The sequence below is a fragment of the Argopecten irradians genome, chromosome 3, assembly GCF_041381155.1.
Source record: "Argopecten irradians isolate NY chromosome 3, Ai_NY, whole genome shotgun sequence".
Classification (NCBI taxonomy): Eukaryota; Metazoa; Mollusca; class Bivalvia; order Pectinida; family Pectinidae; genus Argopecten; species Argopecten irradians.
In genome coordinates, this window is record NC_091136.1 from 47,270,667 (window position 1) to 47,287,817 (window position 17,151).

The window sequence follows — 17,151 nt, forward strand, 5'->3', positions numbered from 1 at the left end:
TCAGTTCAAAATCCACGTAGGGCAGTTGTCTATTACTGACCTCTGGTTGGTGGTTTTTCTTTGGACTCTCTGGCTTTCCTACACCTCTTAAACCTGGCACATCTTTAAATGACCCTGATAGTTAATAGGATGCTAAACCAAAAAATATATAAGTTGAGATAAATTTGACTTTGTAGATGGTCTCTGAATATGCCTTTTGGTACTGTAGAAATTCTCAATGGAAACCGACCAAGATCTGGCCTTCAAAGGTGATGATTCTTACTCAAAATCAAAGAGGAGAATGGCTGGTAGCATTTCGGTACCTTTTGATTAACTGGTCCTGCAACAACGTGGCCCCAGTAATTGGTTCATAGTGACTAAAAATTCAGTCTGACAAATGTTGGATACTTCTTGACCTTTAAAAACCATCTTCAGTGTGATGTGCAAACATAGGATTCCATGCTTGATTGGTCGTAGTGGTCATTTGATTTTTGTGATGGTCTCGATATCAGGATATAGATCAATAATGACTTACTTCAACCATTTGTCAATAAAATCAATTTAGCTTATTACGAAAAAAATATCCTTGATAAAGTGTTTAGATACGTGTTTGAGTTTAAGAATTTATGTGTATAATCTTTTGTCTGATATCACTGACATATATACATATATGACAAAGCTTGTGCAGATATCACTCAAGAAATTTGAAATCCTTTTGAAATGTCACCGTTCTCAATTTTCGCTTACGACCAAATTTTTAAAAGTGAGTTTCGTAATCATCAAACTATCAGTCGATTGTTACCAATGACGATAATTATGACGAATTCACATCATTTTGCGTAGAAATAAAATAGAACTAGCCATTTGGTAATTACAAAAACGTACCTCCGACGAAAAAAAAAGTTTATGATAATGACCGCAAAAAATATCAATAGCCGCTATTAGAGAATACATATCATGAAACAGCATTAAGCAGCCATTTCTGATTTAAACTTACCTACTAAATGGGTTCGAGGAGGACTTTCACCATTCACAAGCAGTAAGAGGCGACTCGCAGTAAATAAAAACAATTACATTAAAGCAGTGAATGTCTTTATATACAATGTACAAACGTGAAAGTCAATGACATATCCTTTAATGTCAACGAACGATCGACACGTGTTTTACTTATCCCCGCTGACATCAGGAGACAGATTTAAGTCGACTTAATATCATTAGGATTGCTAAGAAACCATATAATTTATATGTTAGTAAACTCAATTACCGTACGTACAGAAACCGGTACTGTTTCATATATCGGATTCAGTATTGTACTGTCAAGTATCGACTATTGTATGGCTGATGCATTTACGACTTCATTTTCAATATCTTGCTAAATCACCCTTTTAATTCAATATAGAAGTCAACTTAAATTTAACCACATCCGATTCTAAACAGTCGAATAAGATGTTCATTGAAAGCAATGTTCATCGATCAAACAAGCAAATCTATGATCAAACTCCTGCCGCCAGTGGATCGACATTACAAGTAAAACATCATTTGGCAGCAAGAAGGATACTAAATTTTGCAATTAAGGCACAAGTTTGACGTTGAAAACAGTCCCACTCATGATAATTATGGCACAAGTTTGACGTCGAAAATAGTTCCACTCATGATAATTATGGCACAAGTTTGACGTCGAAAATAGTCCCATCATGATAATTATGGCACAAGTTTGACGTCGAAAATAGTTCCACTCATGATAATTATGGCACAAGTTTGACGCTGTATAGTCCCACTCACGCCACAATTTTGACGCTGGAAGTAGTTCGATTCACGACACAAGTTTGACGCTGTATACAGTCCGGCTAACGCGGCGTCTTGGAGTTTGTTTTTGAGGCACACTCATTTTTGGCAGCCTGAAGGTCAGTACGTGATCTTCAGACGGTGGTTGCGTCGTTAAATAGGACTTTTCAAGAAGATTATTATTGTTTAAAGCCTTTCCTTTGACGGTTGGGACTTCAAAATGAATACCCCCAATGGGTACGTGACCGCGTGAAAGACACTTGTTCGATTCCCAGAGCGCGTGAATATGAGCCGTGGCCGGATTTGTAAATACGGGTAGAACTTTGGACCTTTCGCCTCGCTGTTTCAGACTTAGTCTGCTTCCTTCGCTGATAAACAATGGGCGATTTCTCTTAATCTCGTCATTGGCTTTAAATCTCAACACTTTGTGAGTAACTCGATGGGGAGACTTCGTTGTACACGTGTTTGGTCGTACATTTTCCCGCCGAAAGGGTATGTCCAGACGTCCGTATCTAAGTGTCGGTCGAACTGGTTCTGACTGGACTCGCCTACTGATACCGGAGGCTAACACCTTGTCATTATCCTCCATTAACTTGGCTTTATACTCCTCCGACTCTGGGTTCTGCCATGTGAGCTTGTCGAAAGTTTTAGAACGAACCACTTGAAGAATTGGCACGGCACTTGGGATTTCATTACCATTCAAGTCTTTCGCAATATTATTATACTTTTGGAACAAATCAAAAGTTGTTCTATCCTTTTCGAATTTGAACGTTCTGGCCTCGAGTTTGGTTTGTGAGATTTGTTTGTCCAACAGACTAACGCGTCCCCTGTATGACTTTTCCAGCTGACAGATGTATGTCTCTAGGCGTCTCTGGGCACGCACATTTCCCTTCCTTATCTGTCTCGCCTCAAGGTCATAGGGCGTATCGTCATCAGCCAGGGTCCGGGACATTGTCGTACATCGATCGTAATAGTCTCAGAAAATAGGCAGTGGGGAGCTCTTCCTGATGGTTAGCTGTTCATTGGTAGGTCCGAGGGTAAGCTGTACATCGGTAAACCCGAGGGTAAGCTGTACATTGGAATACCCGGGGGTTAGAATATCAACCCTTACCAAGACATAACCCAGTTCTGTCAGGTTAAGGGGAATCGCACAGATGTTAACATTACTGGATTTTTTAAGTTACAAAGAGGTAACCTATATAGCCATCTTGTCTTTACCTATAGAGGTTCCGCAGGGGAAAATTTCCGGAGTTTCCCTAGAGGATAACGAAAGTGTAATTAGTAAAACAAAAATCAACGTAATCAATCATTCCATGCGTGTGTTTGTTACTAGGATAAAGTATTTCAATTGAAATCATCCCCTTGTAGAACCCCTCAGTATTGTGTACATGTCAGCTTGATGGTATAGAGATCACGCATTGTCCTAGATAATTACCAATAATTGAAAATCTTCAAATATATTACTTACGGGAAACACAATGAGAGAATATTGGATGTTTGTGACAAATTCACAGGCCTGTAATAAACGTTCAGTGTTAAAAAAGTATTGTTTGTCAGGAGAAAGTCTTTACGTTCGACTGGGTACAAAATCGAGTGGCATTGTTTCCCTTGTAATTTTGTACAGAACTGGCCAGGTATGTATGGGAATGGATACACATAGTCCTACAGATCCTAATTACTACTGAGAGTTATTAACAAGCTCTGTAGTTTGACAGTAAGTCAACCGACATTAACTTTGTGTGTGTGCATATATATACATGTATAAGTTAACAACAGTAAATAACTCGTAAAAATGTTTATCAATAATTCTGTATCTGCTCGATATCAATTTGCTTTATTATTCCTTTATTTTCCTCCAAAAATGAAAACTACAGCATAAATAATAAACTGATAGACAATAAGTAATATGAATTCAAACTGTATATACAAAGCTAGAGGAAAAATACACAGCGTAATTATTATATGAGGAAGAGGAGAGGGAGATAATAGATGATTTTATAGAGGGTATTCCTTTGTTTTATATTTCATCGAGTGGGGTGGAAACTTTGATATTTTTCACGAGTGCGAAGTACGAGTGATAAATATCCGGTTCCAAGGGTGAAAAATATCAAAGTTTCCACCTCACGAGGTGAAATATAACCGTTATTAATCAAGAAACAAGGAATATTCTATTTATTCGTTTTAACTGCGTTTTTTTCTGTAATATGTACATATTATCTTTGCATCTTCAGAAAAGTATGTGCAAGGAAAAGAAACGGTTCGCACGACTGTCAGAGACAGAAGCGTTCCATATATTCCGTGACGTCCGTCTCAACTAGGTTTGAACGAATGTAATTCAATGTCAGTTCATGCTCACACATGTAGGCTTAATAGACAAAAGAAGATGTATATTCACAATTAAATTCTCTGTTTAATCAGTTCCGCGGGAACAGCATGAATGCTCTTCCGTTCTTTTTCTTTTTTCATTTTTTCTTGCGTGGGAAGAACAGCGCAGCTGTAATTGCTGTGAAGGAGTTGTCAAAGCGATGGGTGCCCTCCGAACTTTGTGAGAAAAACATGGCAGCATGTTGTTTGTCTCAACAGTCCGTGGTTACGTATGAGATGATCTGATTCCTTAATTAGTGTCTTCCAAGAATACTTGCCAGAAATTCTCCAATGTCAACAAACGTTAATTTTTGTTTTATACGGATTTTTTCGAGGCCCACTACCTTTCCGAAACTGCTTTTAATTTTTAAAATGGGAATGGAAATGAGATCGATAATTTTGTAGAGTCGCAAAAGTTATTAACTTAGAGTTAATACTACACTCATCGTCATCATCTTCTGAATATTTTTATAGCAATTTTAGTCTTATATATTTAATTTTTAACATGTAGAGAGCAATGAGCGTGTGTCGGATAAATTGATCACTTCGTCTCGCAGCATTTGTGATCTTATACGTCACTAGTTCGTATCTGATACACATGCTCTATCCTAAAATCATACAGACGTCCTTCGGAGTCTCTTTCGATGTGTTTCAAAAATCTATGAAACAAATACAAATGTTCTGTTTAAAGTAATTACTTCAAAATGTGTCCTTCAAATCAAATTAAAATTGATCAACTTTTAAGATGAAACCGCGCACGCGATGGGTTTAATTGAACTTAATGGTATCAGCTATCTTTATTCAGATTAATAACTAGTTTCTCGTGGATTTTCTCGGCAATTTCTTATGTTGAGGCGTCTGGTATATCGTATTTAATGAAAACGTAAAACAAGTGGAATGAGAAAGCATGCTGTCCAAATGGTAATTGGTGGAAAATCATAGAACACAACCCTGAATACAAATTTAACTGTCTCCCAGGTCATGCCAATCGCGCCAGATTAGCGAACACCAGCTAACCATTGACGTCTAAGAAAAAGAATCAGGTATGCGGATTGTGATAAGTTTTCCTATTTCCTTTAAGCATAATTGAGAAGTGGAGGTAACGCTACACTGTTGGTTTGTAAACGTAGATGGCAAATGTCTGTCGGACGTTAAGGCCATCATTTTAAGTGACATATCTTTCAGGGTCTGTAAAACAAAAAATGACAAGATATGGTGTAATAACCCTAAAAAGTTATGAACTTTTCCCAAATTACAAGTCTAGAAAGTTAAGAGGTCCAAAGATATATAAATATACAAAATTTTATTTTAGACTTACGCGCGGTCCGACAGAAAGTCAAAAGTTAACGCCTCCAAAGCTTCGAAATGCTACTTTGCGCATGTCCGGAAATAAAAGTTGTTTACCGCAATGGAGCGAGCTTTGCAGTGAAAGCTCGCCGGCTTAGAATCAACTGCTGATTCGAAGTGAATAAGGAAGTTATATCAACTAAAAATGTTCTGAATTGCTAAGAATATTATATGGAAACGAATTCGAGCTATGACAACAACTATGATTTGTGAATGATCTACCAAAACCACATAAACTGACTTCTCTTCGTCTCTATAAGGTGAGTGGGGCCCCGAAGGGGTAGGCCTACGGGTTATATTCTGTAAGTGTTTGGTCGCTTTTTGGAATTGGTACCATAGTAAAATAGAGATTAGAAATCAGGAAAAGTGTTGATAAATTTGGGAACATATAACAGATTTAATCATGGATTACAACAGAAGCATTAATAGAGTCATACAAAAAATGTACGTGTTTCCTTAAAAGATGATCACATTCTTCAGTGTTATACATGTACGATATACATGTAATGTTAGCTACTGTTACAGGCTTACAGCGTCAGGAGTGTGATATCTTTTCTGATATCTATTTGTGTATTGATGTATATCAGTGATATATATCCTTTTACTGCATGCTATGGATATTATTGTATTAAAGAAGCCACTTTCAAACTTAATTCATCAGTGTTCGTGTGTATAAGATTGTATTTTTTTAGACTTACAGTCACTTAGTCACGTACTCGTTATCCTATCTGCTGGTCTTAATTATATAAAATTCACACCAATACATCATAAGTGGTGTGAGTAAAGAATAGTAATTGACTTTTTTAAATATGTATTTATATATTATGTCCAATATATTTAGGCTACATAAATTCTGGCACTAATTAGAACCATTACTCTTCACATGAAAATGCCTAGACCTCTGTAATTCAAGAAATGACTAACTTAGTATCTAGTGAGGTTTGATTTTGATAAACGTGTTCAAAAACTGTGTAATTGTTATAAATTTGTGTTTGACATAAAACAATTGGAACTAGTTTGATTTACATGTAGGCTTGTATACAGTATTTATCTATGTACATAACTGACATTTACTCCACATTTTCTTTATAGAATATATGGGACCTTCAACCAGATGACAGAAGTGCAAGATGTGATGGCAGCTCGCCCAAAAATAAAAGGGAAAAACAACTACATGTATCTCTGAGATCAAAACTGACAGTAAAAAATAAAGTCTGTTTGTAATGTACCCATTATGAACCAGAAAGAAATTATTTTCAAGAAGGAAGGACAGAACAAACCTAGCATAATTCTTTACTATTATCACCAGGATATTTTCAAATTATTCATTTCTTCTTCACACAAATGAAAAAAGGAATAATAATGATTATTGCATGTTTACATACCTAGTATGTATAACTTTTGAATAATTTATATGGGACAAGGATGTAATTCTAATTTATGAACAATAAACCAAATAAAATAATATATGTCATTTGTCTGAGTTGTTTAATTATGTAGTGTTCATTTCAGAAATGTTCAAATACAGAAAATAAATAGCAAACAAGACTGGAGCTAGATCAAAGGTTATTTGGGTCAAAAGTCAGTGTCAAATCTCAAGATATTGGCTCTATAGATATACATATATCCCTATGTGTAATAAAAAAAAATCTTGTTGTGTAATACACAGATTGCACATATATATAAGAATATCCATATATCTGTAGAGACAATAGCCTGTGATGCATGTTGTTAAATTGCATTATTCATTTTTGACTATTTTAAGTTGCAAAGTTTTGATTGATTTAGAAAGGAATAGACTGACAATAACTTCTAATTAGTCCAGGTCAATCAAGGTCTATTACATGTACAAGCTCTTAGCAACTTCACATAATTAGTGTTTGGAGCAAGATCACACTAAAGGAATTAGGATTGCTTGAATATATAAAGATAAACTATCAAAATACAACTAATAAAGTTAGATTTTCCACCAGGTTAGACTATATACATACTAAAAAATGAATTTTACTGCAATTACTCTGATGACATTATAATATCATGCTATGGTCAGCTTATTTGCTACTGGATGCTATTTTGAACTCCAGTCATTTTTCTATTGACTTAGAATTCAATGCACAATATGTGTACATGACACTACAATGCATATGAATGTGCTATTTGTGCATGAATATGATTGTATAAGAAACATCTAGGTCTTTTATTATGCATGTTTCTGATTAATTTGATTCAGAGGCAAATTCACGGCTGGACATCATATTATATGGTAGCTATATGGTTCATTGGCAAGCTATCTGTACATGTACATCACAAATTTAACTAAGGGAGCTGTCTTCATTATCTACACAGAAAATATATACATTTATAATTGCATGTTAGACATTCAGAACTTTTAACACACATTAAACCACCTTATTGCAACCTCAACCCCATTTTTTTTTTAATTTTCTGTAATCCTTGAAATCATATAACCAAATGTTTATAGTTTCACCAGAAATTTATCATCATGTTTTTAACGAACATGGAGCTTTTCCAACATAAATATCAGAAATATACATAAAATAACATGTATTAAGTTTTATACTGGTTTATGGCGGTACATGGTGATTATTTAACTAATAGATATGTATACACATATGACATTGAACAAAAATGCATATTATGTCAAGTTTGCTCTCCGTGCTTATTTTACTTGATTTATTATTATATTTCATTTGGACCTTTATAAAACAAGTTATATGGTTATCCAAGGCAAGTCAAATATCGTCTGAGATATTTATTTTAAAATATATCACCAGAGTAGAAAACCATTTTCGTCTCTATATAGTACGATGTGTCTTGTCTATTTCATTATTTATCAACACCATTATTTATATATCTGGTACATTTTTGTACAATTTATTATCTTGTCTAGTACGTTGTATGGTATCGCAACACGTATTTTATACGAAGTTTAAATACCGTTCCCACAGAAATCCCTCCGGTGGCCCCCAGAAATTAGGCAAAGCATAGTCAACCGATCGCCGTATAGTAAACACTCAAAATGACCGAATGGAAGTATTGTTTACACGACGTTAATGTATATATATTGTTCTGAGGGACTCTTTAACTTCATCACATAACAAAACATTCACTTGTTCATGATAAGTAACAAGTTCTTCCGTAGAAGTTCCTGCTAACATGAACGACACACTTTTACTGGGCACGCCATTTCGTTTGGTCTGGAAAGTCACGTGATCGTCTACGATTGAAAATGCATATTCAAACACTCTGGATATCGAATTTTTAATCATTAATTTCTTTTGAACTCGGGACTTTTTGGGTGTGTAATTAGGGGAAAGTTGATAACTTTTTATAATATATGTACCCTAATTTTTCTTTTGTTGATTTACGGAAACGTAGATGGCAAATGTCTGTCGGACGTTAAGGCCATCATTTTAAGTGACATAACCTTGACGGAAAGGTACAACCTGACATTATCATTTACACTAATTATCAGTCATACCTATACTGTATTGTTGACGGAAAGGTACAACCTGACATTATCATTACACTAATTATCAGTCATACCTATACTGTATTGTTGGTAATTGTCGCAGGTGTAACATTTCGAGATTTAGTGCTTTGAACATCGTCGGTTTCCCACGTAAACAGTCTATACGCTGGGTACGGAGCTAAGTGGAGTTTAGACACGGTTTCTGATTCCCCATCTTTCATCTTTCAGGAATTGTCCATCCATCGACAAGAGACGACGCAGGGATTATAAACGTTTTAATGTCCTTGCTCTGTGATATAAATAAAATATATTTCGATGAAATTGTGTAGTGGCTCTTTAAATTGTCGAATGCCGAGATATCAATTATTGATTTATGAACCTTATATGCAAGTTTGAATTTGTAGTGGATATATTGCATTGTTTGTCAACATAATCCTCTTCCGTCAGTAAGAAGTTCTTTAACTATTCAGTAAGTCTATCATTGTAAGTTGATACCGGAAATGGCAATTTTCATTGTTGGGAATAGATGAAAGTCTGATGGCGACGAATAAGGCGTTAATGGCAGCCATGGCATACCTGTGAATAGAGCTATTGTCCTTGTGGAACAACACAACTTCACAAAGTTTTCCACGGCGCTTGATTTCAAAATTTTCTGATAACTACCATAGTATGTGCCATTGATTGTGTCCCTTTTGAAGATGATCTATTTTAGCACATCAGAAAATCGAGACCATAGATTTCCAGCTGACGGAAAAGTATGTTTTCGTTGGCAGAGGGTGATCCATGGTACTTCGACTGTCTAGACTGTTACCTGACCACTAGGGAGTAGTTATGGATCAATGTTTCATCAATAACAACAAATGTCCACAGGTTAGTCATTTACCTCTAAAATGTTCAGATTAGCATGCGGCAAAGTGTGCCTGATGTGCTTCTGATCAACCGTCAAATGTCTGATACGAAACAGGCTGAAGGCAAGATTACAAGATATAGGGTTCTTAGCAAATGCCAACTGTAATGGCTGTATACTAGCATCTTCTTGTATCTCACCTGTATGTCATGGACTTTGTAACCATTTTCGGGGTGACAGGTCTGGCGCGCTTAAATTTCATCTTCATATTTTTACTGTTGCTTATAAAGTCACACCATTCCTTTAATTTGGTGCTGCCATATCAGCATGTAAATATGTACCCAACGTCTTTCTCTGATTTTGTTTGTAAAAGAGACATGCTTTGTATAGTGTAGAGTACTACCTCGTCAGTATCAACATACTAAACAAAACCGGTATGTATGAACTAGTTTGGCTGAACAAAGAGATGCCAATGCCTGCAAACCACCTTCATTACTAGTCTCACAACATATGAATCTTCACTCACAAATAATTTCACTTTAATCACAAAGTATACAGGTATTGGCCTTCAAGTTGCTGAAGCATTGCCTCTCGTTAAGCCCAGAGTATCTGAAACGATCCTGGAGTTAACGTTAACCCAGAGCATCCGAAACGATCCTGGAGTTAACGTTAATCCCAGAGTATCTGAAACGATCCTGGAGTTAACGTTTAGCCCAAACTATCTGAAACAACGTTAAGCCCAGACTATCTGAAACAACGTTAAGCACAGAGTATCTGAAACAACGTTAAGCCCAGAGTATCTGAAACGACCCCTGAGTTAACGTTAACCCAGAGTATCTGAAACGACGTTAACCCAGAGTATCTGAAACGATCCTGGAGTTAACGTTTAGCCCAGACTATCTGAAACGATCCTGGAGTTAACGTTAAGCCCAGAGTATCTGAAACGATCCTGGAGTTAATGTTAAGCCCAGAGTATCTGAAACGATCCTGGAGTTAATGTTGTTAAGCCCAGAGTATCTGAAACAACGTTAAGCCCAGAGTATCTGAAACGACCCCGGAGTTAACGTTAACCCAGAGTATCTGAAACGACGTTAACCCAGAGTATCTGAAACGATCCTGGAGTTAACGTTTAGCCCAGAGTATCTGAAACGATCCTGGAGTTAACGTTTAGCCCAGAGTATCTGAAACGATCCTGGAGTTAATGTTAAGCCCAGAGTATCTGAAACGATCCTGGAGTTAATGTTAAGCCCAGAGTATCTGAAACGATCCTGGAGTTAACGTTTAGCCCAGAGTATCTGAAACGATCCCGGAGTTAATGTTAAGCCCAGAGTATCTGAAACGATCCTGGAGTTAACGTTAAGCCCAGAGTATCTGAAACGATCCTGGAGTTAATGTTAACCCAGACTATCTGAAACGATCCTGGAGTTAACGTTAAGCCCAGAGTATCTGAAACAATCCTGGAGTTAACGTTAAGCCCAGAGTATCTGAAACGATCCTGGAATTAATGTTAAGCCCAGACTATATGAAACAATACTGGAGTTAATGTTAAACCCAGACTATATGAAACAATACTGGAGTTAACGTTAAGCCCAGAGCATCTGAAAAGATCCTGGTGTATATACATTATCATGACCACAGTACTATAGGTTAACCAAATATATTTCTACCCACAAAGTAACTTGAAAGCTCCATATCATGAAAGAAAACCGAGGAAAATTCTATAGTCAGGAAAAGAGTACAATTTAATCCAATGTATCAATTGAGGCGTACACGTAATAACCTATTTTCCTGCAATCTATATGAATAACTCTCCTGCAGTACTTTCACAATCTGATTGGCAATATATTTTTAATATTTAAGCTACTGGAGAAATTGCAGTTCATCTTTTTCACTATAGAAATAAGACAAATCTCATCTCCATAATGATATTACAGTAAATGGATTTCTGCAAGTGTCCTTGAAAATGGCCAAAAGATATAATTCCTCTTCTTCATACTGTAGATTGAATGGTAGATTAAAACTCTGGCAACATACCAAGTTTAGTTATAAATGTATATCTCCTATCCATTAGTTTAAATAAAATCTAATCCTTTCAGAATTGATGTCTATTTACTGAGAACCTCCGAGGAATAAAACCATGACAATTTCAAATTATCTTTGTCATGTAACAACCAATGTTCAATTTTTGTTCATATATTTTTTTTTCATGATGTCTGAAAATTGCACGTCTGGGAATTTTGTGGTACATTCAATTTATAATGCAAATATTCCTTCATTTGGTTATTGAAATCACTGAAAATGTCGGTATTATTTTTTTCTACCTCTGACTGCCAGCATTTACACAGACTAGAAGTCAGGGTCACAGCCTGGCTTTGAATCTCACACAAGTTTTTATGTGCTCATAGGAATTTTGACTGATTCAAAACATCTCTTCTGTGGCAGTTCCTATAGAAACACAATCAGTCATTGTCATTGGTCAATATGATTTTTAAGATTAAATTTTATCAATGAATACTATTCTTAATATGCTATGGTAGTGTGTAGCTTAACATGATACAATGCATGTTCTTCTGTTAATCCTTGGTCCTGTAGTTCCCCACTCTCTATGAAGATGTGTTTTCAAAGCTATAATTAATACTTTTTTTTAACGTAAAACCACTCCATTTTACCTCAGATCTTGCCCTAGATTCTCCACTTCATACAAGACAAACTGAAACCCGTCTACAAACAAAAATGAAATCTGTAGCCTGAATAAATGGAATAATGACAAAAAAATGAAAAACCAAAACAGAACAAAAAAGAACAATGGCAATAGATTATTTAATTTTCAAAATCTCGTCATAACGATCCATTTCTACAAATCTTTATAGGGCAATATTTAGATGAATGACATGGCAATAAGCATGGTGGTCTGATGATAAACATGATATAGTGATGATGGAATGGCTTCAGACCAATCTACTCTTAGGATTGTCCACATATAATGACAAATAGCCAATTCAGCATGGTGAAAATGGACATTTCCACATGATGAAGATATGTAATGCTCACAAAATGAAAATTTTAATGAAAAATTATCATTCCCACATGATGAAGAATGGTCAATTCCACTTGATGAAGTATTGTCACTTCCATTTGATGAAGAATTGTCAGTTATATCTGATGACGAATAGTCAGTCCGACAAGATGAAGAATTGTCAGTTACACAAAATGAATAATTGTCAGTTCCACAAGATGGAGACTTCATTCCACAATATGAAGACCTGTCCATTCCATTTGATGAAGAATTGTTGGTTGCACATGATGATGAAATGTCAGTTCCACATGATGATGAAATGTCAGTTCCATATGAGAAGGAATTCCTACTTCTACACAATGGCATACTGGTTATAAAGTAGCTCCCGAATTTTGTAAAAGTCTTCACATATAGATCCTTCAAGCTGGATTTTGCCTGCTTCATTCTGAAATCATAAACACAACACAATTATCATTGATCAAGTTAATCATTGTAGAAATACAGCACGGTAGTTTTAATGTACAGTTTGACTGCGGAAAGTAGAAATACAGCACAGTAGTTTTAATGTACAGTTTGACTGCGGAAAGTAGAAATACAGAACGGTAGTTTTAATGTGCAGTTTGACTGCGGAAAGTAGAAATACAGAACGGTAGTTTTAATGTGCAGTTTGACTGCGGAAAGTAGAAATACAGCACGGTAGTTTTAATGTACAGTTTGACTGCGGAAAGTAGAAATACAGCACGGTAGTTTTAATGTACAGTTTGACTGCGGAAAGTAGAAATACAGCACGGTAGTTTTAATGTACAGTTTGACTGCGGAAAGTAGAAATACAGCACGGTAGTTTTAATGTACAGTTTGACTGCGGAAAGTAGAAATACAGCACGGTAGTTTTAATGTACAGTTTGACTGCGGAAAGTAGAAATACAGCATGGTAGTTTTAATGTACAGTTTGACTGCGGAAAGTAGAAATACAGCATGGTAGTTTTAATGTACAGTTTGACTGCGGAAAGTAGAAATACAGAACGGTAGTTTTAATGTACAGTTTGACTGCAGAAAGTAGAAATACAGCACGGTAGTTTTAATGTACAGTTTGACTGCGGAAAGTAGAAATACAGCATGGTAGTTTTAATGTACAGTTTGACTGCGGAAAGTAGAAATACAGCATGGTAGTTTTAATGTACAAGTTTGACTGCGGAAAGTAGAAATACAGCATGGTAGTTTTAATGTACCATGGAAAGTAAATGATGTGAGTGTGGAAACAAAGCAGCCCTAATCAAGTGATTATTCTGATGTATAAGCATTCCATTAACGAAAGGACAAAATTAAATTGTGACTTTGTCACTGTAATTTAAGCTAATGAACGTGATTATTATGTCTAAGAGTCAGGACCTAAATAATGGCCCAATATAAATTTAAGGAACACTTGATATCTGGGAGAAGAAAACAAAATGTCATGTGACTGAAAAAAAAAGAAGAAAAAAAGTTCCATTTGGAAAGAAAAATTTAATAATGAGTTTGTGTTTGTTGAGTAATCAAGTCAACAGCAAAGGGAAAACTGAACTCTTTCCAGTAAAATTCAATTAAAATCCTTGTTAAGAACAGAGAGGAAATCAAACTATTGTAAAAAGCAAGTCCCAAAAGACCAATTACTGATGCAATAAATTAATTTTCGACAATCTCCCTTCGGTGAATAACCATCAGACTGTTGCTGATCGACGGATGTTGTCAGTGACAGACGGAACTTCTCGCTGACATTGAATGTTATGTGTTACTGATGATAAATGAATGATCACAATCCCTAAGGCAACACAAAACGTCTCAATCTCTGTTATACTTTCTAACCCATTACAATATCCTCTAACTAAGGGCTAGTTTGTGCTCTCTAAATATTAGCAGCCAACACAATACCCTCTAACTCAGGGCTGTACTCTCTACACAAACACAATACTAATGTACTGACACAGTAGTTACCTCCCCTTTTGACAGCAACATTGCTTATGTGCTGACACAGTAGTTACCTCCCCTTTTGACAGCCTCGCTACTCATGTATTGACAGAGTAGTAAACTCCCCTTTCGACAGCTACAATACTAATGTGCTGACACAGTAGTTACCTCCCCTTTTGACAGCCACATTACTAATGTATGACAGTAGTTACCTTCCCTTTCGACAGCTACAATACTAATGTGCTGACACAGTAGTTACCTCCCCTTTTGACAGCCACATTACTAATGTATGACAGTAGTTACCTTCCCTTTTGACAGCTACAATACTTATGATCTGACACAGTAGTTACCTACCCTTTTGACAGCCACACTACTATTACAGATGAGCACCCCAGCAATGAACTCGGCCTGAAAACCTTCCTGTAGCAGCACCAGTTTGAAATCAGAGAGTTTCGGTTCGTTAACAAACACAGCTTTGTGTCCTTCAATCTGGTGAGGTTGAACAGACTCCAGAGTAGGAACGATGTCCATAGCCTTCTCTTCCTCATCCTCTTTTTCTGTAACACAACCCAGTCTTAGTATCATAATGTTTTAAGGTATGCAGTGGCAAAAATCTATGATATATATCATTTCCACTTATATATACAATATAGAAATAGAAGGTTTTACAGCATGTTCTTTGAGTCAAGGATTGATATTTTTAAATTCAAATAATAAAAACAAGTTATCAACCCTCGTAAATGATATAACCCTCGGCCTCGGGATATATCCCTTACACGGGTTGATAACTCACCGTATCCACCTGAAAATAGGTCGATAATTGTATAATATAACCCTAAGTCTTACTCCTTCAGAGGTAAGTACAGAGTTATATATAGAGGTTAGTACAGAGGTATATACAGATCTTTATATATAGAGGTTAGTACAGAGGTATATAACCCTAAGTCTTACTCCTATATATATAGAGGTTAGTACAGAGGTATATAACCCTAAATCTTACTCCTACATATAGAGGTTAGTACAGAGGTATATAACCCTAACTACTCCTACATATAGAGGTTAGTACAGAGGTATATAACCCTAACTACTCCTACATATAGAGGTTAGTACAGAGGTATATAACCCTAACTACTCCTACATATAGAGGTTAGTACAGAGGTATATAACCCTAAATCTTACTCCTACATATAGAGGTTAGTACAGAGGTATATAACCCTAAGTCTTACTCCTACATATAGAGGTTAGTACAGAGGTATATAACCCTAAGTCTTACTCCTATACATATAGAGGTTAGTACAGAGGTATATAACCCTAAGTCTTACTCCTACATATAGAGGTTAGTACAGAGGTATATAACCCTAAGTCTTACTCCTACATATAGAGGTTAGTACAGAGGTATATAACCCTAAGTCTTACTCCTACATATAGAGGTTAGTACAGAGGTATATAACCCTAAGTCTTACTCCTACATATAGAGGTTAGTACAGAGGTATATAACCCTAAGTCTTACTCCTACATATAGAGGTTAGTACAGAGGTATATAACCCTAAGTCTTACTCCTACATATAGAGGTTAGTACAGAGGTATATAACCCTAAAATGGTTAGTACTCCTACACTCCATAGAGGTTAGTACAGAGGTATATAACCCTAAGTCTTACTCCTACATATAGAGGTTAGTACAGAGGTATATAACCCTAAGTCTTACTCCTATACATATAGAGGTTAGTACAGAGGTATATAACCCTAATCTTACTCCTACATATAGAGGTTAGTACAGAGGTATATAACCCTAAGTCTTACTCCTACATATAGAGGTTAGTACAGAGGTATATAACCCTAAGTCTTACTCCTACATATAGAGGTTAGTACAGAGGTATATAACCCTAAGTCTTACTCCTACATATAGAGGTTGTACAGAGGTATATAACCCTAAATCTTACTCCTACATATAGAGGTTAGTACAGAGGTATATAACCCTAAATCTTACTCCTACATATAGAGGTTAGTACAGAGGTATATAACCCTAAATCTTACTCCTACATATAGAGGTTAGTACAGAGGTATATAACCCTAAATCTACTCCTACATATAGAGGTTAGTACAGAGGTATATAACCCTAAATCTTACTCCTACATATAGAGGTTAGTACAGAGGTATATAACCCTAAATCTTACTCCTACATATAGAGGTTAGTACAGAGGTATATAACCCTAACTACTCCTACATATAGAGGTTAGTACAGAGGTATATAACCCTAAGTCTTACTCCTACATATAGAGGTTAGTACAGAGGTATATAACCCTATATAACCCTAAGTCTTACTCCTACATATAGAGGTTAGTACAGAGGTATATAACCCTAAGTCTTACTCCTAC

General features: G+C 35.9%; 1 protein-coding gene across 1 annotated transcript in view; it reads right to left on the bottom strand.

The window, feature by feature from the left end:
- Positions 1-12,616: 12,616 nt before the first annotated feature.
- LOC138318841 (cleavage and polyadenylation specificity factor subunit 2-like) overlaps positions 12,617-17,151 on the bottom strand; it is a 199,422-nt gene continuing 194,887 nt past the window's right edge. Inside the window, exons 19-20 of the mRNA XM_069261581.1 lie at positions 15,130-15,332; positions 12,617-13,276 (exon numbers count right to left, since the gene is read on the bottom strand). Coding sequence (XP_069117682.1) covers positions 13,184-13,276; positions 15,130-15,332 — 296 coding nt within the window. The 3' untranslated portion in view covers positions 12,617-13,183. The remainder of the gene's footprint in view (positions 13,277-15,129; positions 15,333-17,151) is intronic.